The sequence below is a fragment of the Dromiciops gliroides genome, chromosome 3, assembly GCF_019393635.1.
Source record: "Dromiciops gliroides isolate mDroGli1 chromosome 3, mDroGli1.pri, whole genome shotgun sequence".
NCBI lineage: Eukaryota > Metazoa > Chordata > Mammalia > Microbiotheria > Microbiotheriidae > Dromiciops > Dromiciops gliroides.
The window spans coordinates 351,418,922-351,424,565 of NC_057863.1; the positions used below are offsets into that span (position 1 = coordinate 351,418,922).

At 39.3% G+C, this 5,644-nt stretch overlaps 1 protein-coding gene across 1 annotated transcript; it reads right to left on the minus strand.

Moving 5' to 3' along the window:
- Positions 1–558: 558 nt before the first annotated feature.
- On the minus strand, positions 559–1,500 carry LOC122751107 (olfactory receptor 10G9-like). The gene has a single exon (XM_043998046.1). It carries the CDS (start codon positions 1,498–1,500, stop codon positions 559–561), a length of 942 nt encoding a protein of 313 aa, XP_043853981.1.
- Between the last annotated feature and the right edge of the window lie 4,144 nt (positions 1,501–5,644).

The window sequence follows — 5,644 nt, forward strand, 5'->3', positions numbered from 1 at the left end:
ATGACAAGGAAGCAAGGGATCAGATTCAAGTATTGAAAATAGTACCATATTTAACAGGGTTAAATAATGGTTCAAGACTACAAAGAAGGGGATGATAATGAGAATGGGGAGAGATTAAGAGTTGATAGGCTATAGCAATGATGAAGGGCTAGTTCAGGAGCAGTGAAGTAGTAAATTAGAAAGACAGGAGATTGTGAACAGTCAAACACATTTGGAATACAGAAATTTGTCTGCTAGCTGCTGTGTAAGTACTCTTAGAATATTGGCAGCCTATGTACTATCAGTGGATATTCTGCCTCTTAAAAAAAAGTAAAAGAAAAAAAAATCAATTTTAAGAAAAAGTCCATAAGATGCATTGGCTTCCTAGATGTATACCGTTGCTTTCAGTTCACAAACTAAAGATCTCTGACAATTACCTTTGTAATTTGTACAATATATTTTTTCTTTTTAATTTTCTTTTAAAATTTGTACAATATTTAAAAATATAAGGCTCAAATTGATGGGTGGATGTAATTATGAATGAAAAAAAATATATAGGCATGCTTGTTTCCCCATAATCTATTTTCTCTGAGCAAATACTCCTCTCTTCTGTAGCTTGAGCAGAGCTATCTTCACCTCTTTGTTCCTCAGTGTGTATACCAGAGGATTCAGCATGGGTGTGAGCACAGTGTAGAAAACTGCCACAATTCCATCCACAGCATCTTTGGAGCCTGGTCTTAGGTATATAAAGACACATGGTCCAAAGAAACAGAGGACCACAATGCAGTGGGAAGCACAGGTCTGGAATGCTTTTTGTCTGCCCTCTGATGTGTGGATCTTTAGGATGGCATGGATAATGGACATATAGGAAAGGAAAATCAGGAAAAAACAACCAGAGGCCACTACCCCAATGTTGACAAAGATCACCATCTCATTGGCTGAGGTATCCGCACAGGCTAATTTGAGAATGGGGGGTGCATCACAGAAATAATGTTGGATCTGGTTGGGGCCGCAATAGGGCAGGCGGAAGGTCAAGATAGTCTGGACAGCAGAGTGCACTGAACCACTGAGCCATGTACTTCCAGTTAAAAGCACACAAATTTTCCCACTCATCATAGTGGCATAGTGCAAAGGGTGAGTGATAGCCAGGTAGCGGTCATAGGACATGACTGTGTAGAGGAAACACTCTGTGCTCCCCAGAACATGGAAGAAGTAGAGCTGGGCCAGGCAACTGTGAAATGAGATGGCCCCACCATCTGGGGAGAGGAGACCCATGAGTATCTTGGGCACAGTGACAGTGGAGAACCACATGTCAATGAAGGAGAGGTTGGCCAGGAAATAGTACATGGGAGTGCGGAGGTGGGAGTCTACCTTGATCACCAGCAAGATGAGGAGGTTCCCCACAAGAGTGAGTACATAGATCACTAAGAAAATTCCAAATAGGACAGTGTCTAGTTCTGGTGTATGGGGAATCCCCATGAGGATGAATGTAGTCACAAAGCTCTGATTCTCCTTTTCCATTCAGGCAGTGGACCCCTTTTTTAAAGGAAAAGAAAGAAACGTTATTCACAAAGGATTCACACCACATAGAACAAAGCATTTGAACTTCACAGATCCCAAAATTAACAAAGTCCCTACATAGGAAGATTATTGGTGTTGGATGAAGAATGGTGATATCTTTATAGACATATATATGTTTATATATACATACACATCCATGTATACATATGGATACACATATGTATATGTATGCATGTGTATATATATAGAGTTGGTTAAGGAAAGCAAAATGAATCTAATCTTGTTTATCATATTTGATAGACTAACAATGTTAAGACTCTATGATCAAATAGAGTATGTTTTCTACTGTGCAGGGGTGCAAGGATGAAGGGGACCACACACTTCCAAGAGCTACAAAATCAGAGGCAACTTCTAGTTGACTTCTTTTTCTTTTCTTTTCTTTTCTTTTTGCAGGGCATTGGGGGTTAAGTGACTTGCCCAGGGTCACACGGCTAGTAAGTGTCGAGTGTCTGAGGCCAGATTTGAACTCAGACCCTCCTGAATCCAGAGCCAGTGCTTTATTCATTGCACCACCTAGCTGCCCCCATTGACTTCTTTTTCAATGTCCCACACTTAGCAGCAAAATATCTTTCATTATCACTGCAACAAACTCTCACCTCTCTCCCTCTCCATACTTATCATTCTTACCGCCAGGGAATATTTGTCTGCCATATAATACTGTGGCTTGCCAAACTGTGTCACAAGTAGTACAAAAAATCTAGCATGTCTTGAATCTAGAAACAACCCAGCCCAATCAAGATCATATTAGAGAAACACAGAAAGTCATATTTGGAAGGGGCAACTGAAGCCATCTAGTCCAACTCCCTCACTTTACAGAGAGAACGCTTGGAAATTAATAGTAGAGGTGGGACTAAGAACCAGAAGTCTTGGCTATGTTCTTTCTGACTAGCAAACAATTAGACTGGTTGACTACCAAATCAAAGCATACTTTGTCAGAGCATCATTCATTTCCTAAATTATCCTGCCTGAGATGGAAGAAATAGACCTGAGCAACATGCAGCAGCCCTATTTTTTACAGACAAGACAGAGGGCTCTCAGATGTCCAGAAAAAATAGGGTTACTTAAAAAGAAAGAAGGGGAATAGTCTAAATATGGATCTCCGGTATGAAGTTATATTCTGAACTGCTAAAGAGAGAAAAAACTGAAAATGGGTCATCAATATGAGGAGTCAGAATTTTAAACCAGCTTCATCTTGTTGCTAGGATCTGTTACTAGAAAAATATAAATATAGAGGTTTCTCCTAGGAAAGTGGGCTAAACTTCATTGCAGAGGAATAATAATAGTACCCTGTATTGGCATAGTGCTTTACAGTTAACAAAGCACTTTTATGGTCCTTGATTTTGGTCGATTTTTACAAATATCACAGGAAGTAGCACTTGTAATCACCATTTTATAGATAAGGAAACTGAATCTTAGAAAATTTTAATATATATCTAATAAGTTGGAGTACCTAGGATGTGTGTGGACCCATACTTTCTGGACTAGTCTAGTTGCATTGTTATCTCTGTCAGAGGGAACAAATACTTCAGGGATGTTTGTTGTTTTCTAATCCTGTAGGAACCAATTTAATTTCTGAATTTGCATAAGAAATCATAGAGGATCCCATTGAACACAGACCAAAGTATGGGATAACTGATAACTGGGAATTAGAAGGCGTTTCCTACAACTTTACACTTTCCGTGTTTGTGTGTGAATGAGCATATGTGCAGGCACATGTATGTGTATGTGTGTTTGGAAATCACTGTTTTACCTGTGTAGACTATGATCTTCTCAAGTAGAAATGGAAAATGTATTAACACTGGGATTGTTGTCCATTTTTGTGAACATAAAAAATGTGCCTAATGCCTAGGAAAGTGCCATCCACTTAGTAGGTATTTAATAAATATTTCTTCAATTTAATTGAATATGACTTGGTCCCCTATGAACAATGGGTTATTGACCCAAGGATATCAAAATAACTAATAATAAAAAAATAAATTCTGAATATCTTAATGAAGAAAATGAAGGAATGTTTGGACCAAACCATCCAGTAAATGCTAGGCACTCACCTCTTTCTGATGTGAATTGTTTAGGTTTTTCTAGAGTCCTCACTGCTCATTTGCCTGGTAGAAATACTAGACCATATGGCATTCAAAGAGAAAACACACCACATTTCCAGTGAAGGGAAAAGGGTCACTGATTGTTAGAGCAAGATTGAACAAGGAGAGGGAATGGGCCTGGAGAGAAAGAGTAAGAACTTAAATTGGTGTACAGGCCCTGGGGAAAGGGATTGCACTCTGGATCCCAGAGCTCCCTGCAAAACAGGAAAACAAAAGGCAAAACAACTGAGGATTTGTTTTCAAATGTGAATATGGGTCTGTTTTTTGTACAATATCCTATACTTCCATATACACATGTTATTTTATGGCAGAAACTCATAGGAAGGAGCCACTATTACCTCATAATCTCTCAAACCTGGAGATTGAAAAGCATTTAAGGAAATTTTTCTGAAACTGATTTTAAAGTATTTCTTGAAGAAATTGAAAAGTAGCAAATAATACCCCTATCCCTAAAGGCATTCTTTATTCCCTCTTGTTGTTCTAAGTGCTTTTCCTGATTCCCACTTAATTTTCTGAAGGTTATTTGCAACTCAGTCACCAGTGATTATAATTTAAATCAGTGTTTCTCACCTGAGGATGAGGAGTAGGCTATAGAATTATTGTTAGGTGTGAATTTATAAATTAACAAACACTTTTTGTATGAGAATGTGTCATGTATACTTATACATTAATATTTTCAAATTCGATAAATCATGTTATTAATGAAACGGAAATTCATTTAAAACTATATCTGAATTCTTTTTATCATTATTAATCTTCTCAATCAATTTACACTGATAAGACAATTAATATGAAAAGGGACTTTAAAAAAAATTTCTCAACAAACATTTATTTTATTTTCCATTTACATGTAAGGGTAGTTTTCAACATTCATTTTCATAAGATTTATAGTTCCAAATTTTTCTCCCTCCCTCCCTCCCTTTCCTACCCCCTCCACAAGATCACAATCAGGTTATATATGTACAATCCACAAGTGTTCTTTTTATCAGTTCTTTCTATAGCAGTGCATAGTATGCTTCCTCTTTAGTTCCTTGGGATTGTCCTGGATCATTGCACTGCTGAGAGTAGTTAAGTCATTCACAATTACTCATTGAACAATACTGCTGTCACTATGCACAATGTCCTCTCAGCTCTGCTCACTTCATCCAAATAAGGTCATAGGAAAATGCCTAGAGCAGCAAAACTCACAGAAGAATATGCTGAAATCATCTTCTAACCAAGAATGGCTTGGAAGGTCAGAAGGAGGGAGCTGCTGTGCTGATACAGGAGTTGGGCCCAACCCCACAGTAAATCCCTGACACAGATCTAGTCTCAGGAAGTGCTCACCAGAGAAGGAGACCCCCAGAGCCTCTGAATCAGCTGAAGCACCAGTGTTGTCTGGAACTAAGCTCACAGTCTGGTGAGTGGGCTGAGCCCTGGGCAGGGGAGAGACTACAGGGGTCTATGCTGGTGCTAAGGCAGAACTTGGATTTTACACCCCTACTGAGAACCAGGTGGTAGGATCGAGTAGAAGTGGCCCAGGTGGGGGAGGGGCACAGGCTCATCAGAGCTAACAACCACAACACACAAAGCTGGTTGATTGGCAAGTTAGTCTGGGGTCATCTAGGACCAGGAAACAGGCCCAGCGAGGGAAGAACCTGATTCTCCTTAAATCATACTACCTGGGACATCTTAAGCTTGGGATACTGCAGCCTGGAAACAGTGCCCCACTTTAAGGAGCTAAAAGTCTAGTAAAAGAAAGGCAAGATGAGTCGACAGAGAAAGGTGAGGACCATAGAAAGTTTCTTCAATAACAAGGAAGACCAAGGGGCACCCTCAGAGGAAGATGTCAACATCAGGGCCCCTATATCTAAAGCTTCCAAGAAAAATACGAATTGGTCTCAGGCCATAGAGGTGCTCAAAAAGGACTTTGAAGATAAAGTTAGAGAGGTAGAGGAAAAAATGGAAAGAGAAATGAGGGTGATGCAGGAAAGACATGAGAAAAA

Excerpts from the sequence above, each read along its gene's own strand:
- LOC122751107 (XM_043998046.1), bottom strand. The coding sequence starts at position 1,500 with ATGGAAAAGGAGAATCAGAGCTTTGTGACTACATTCATCCTCATGGGG.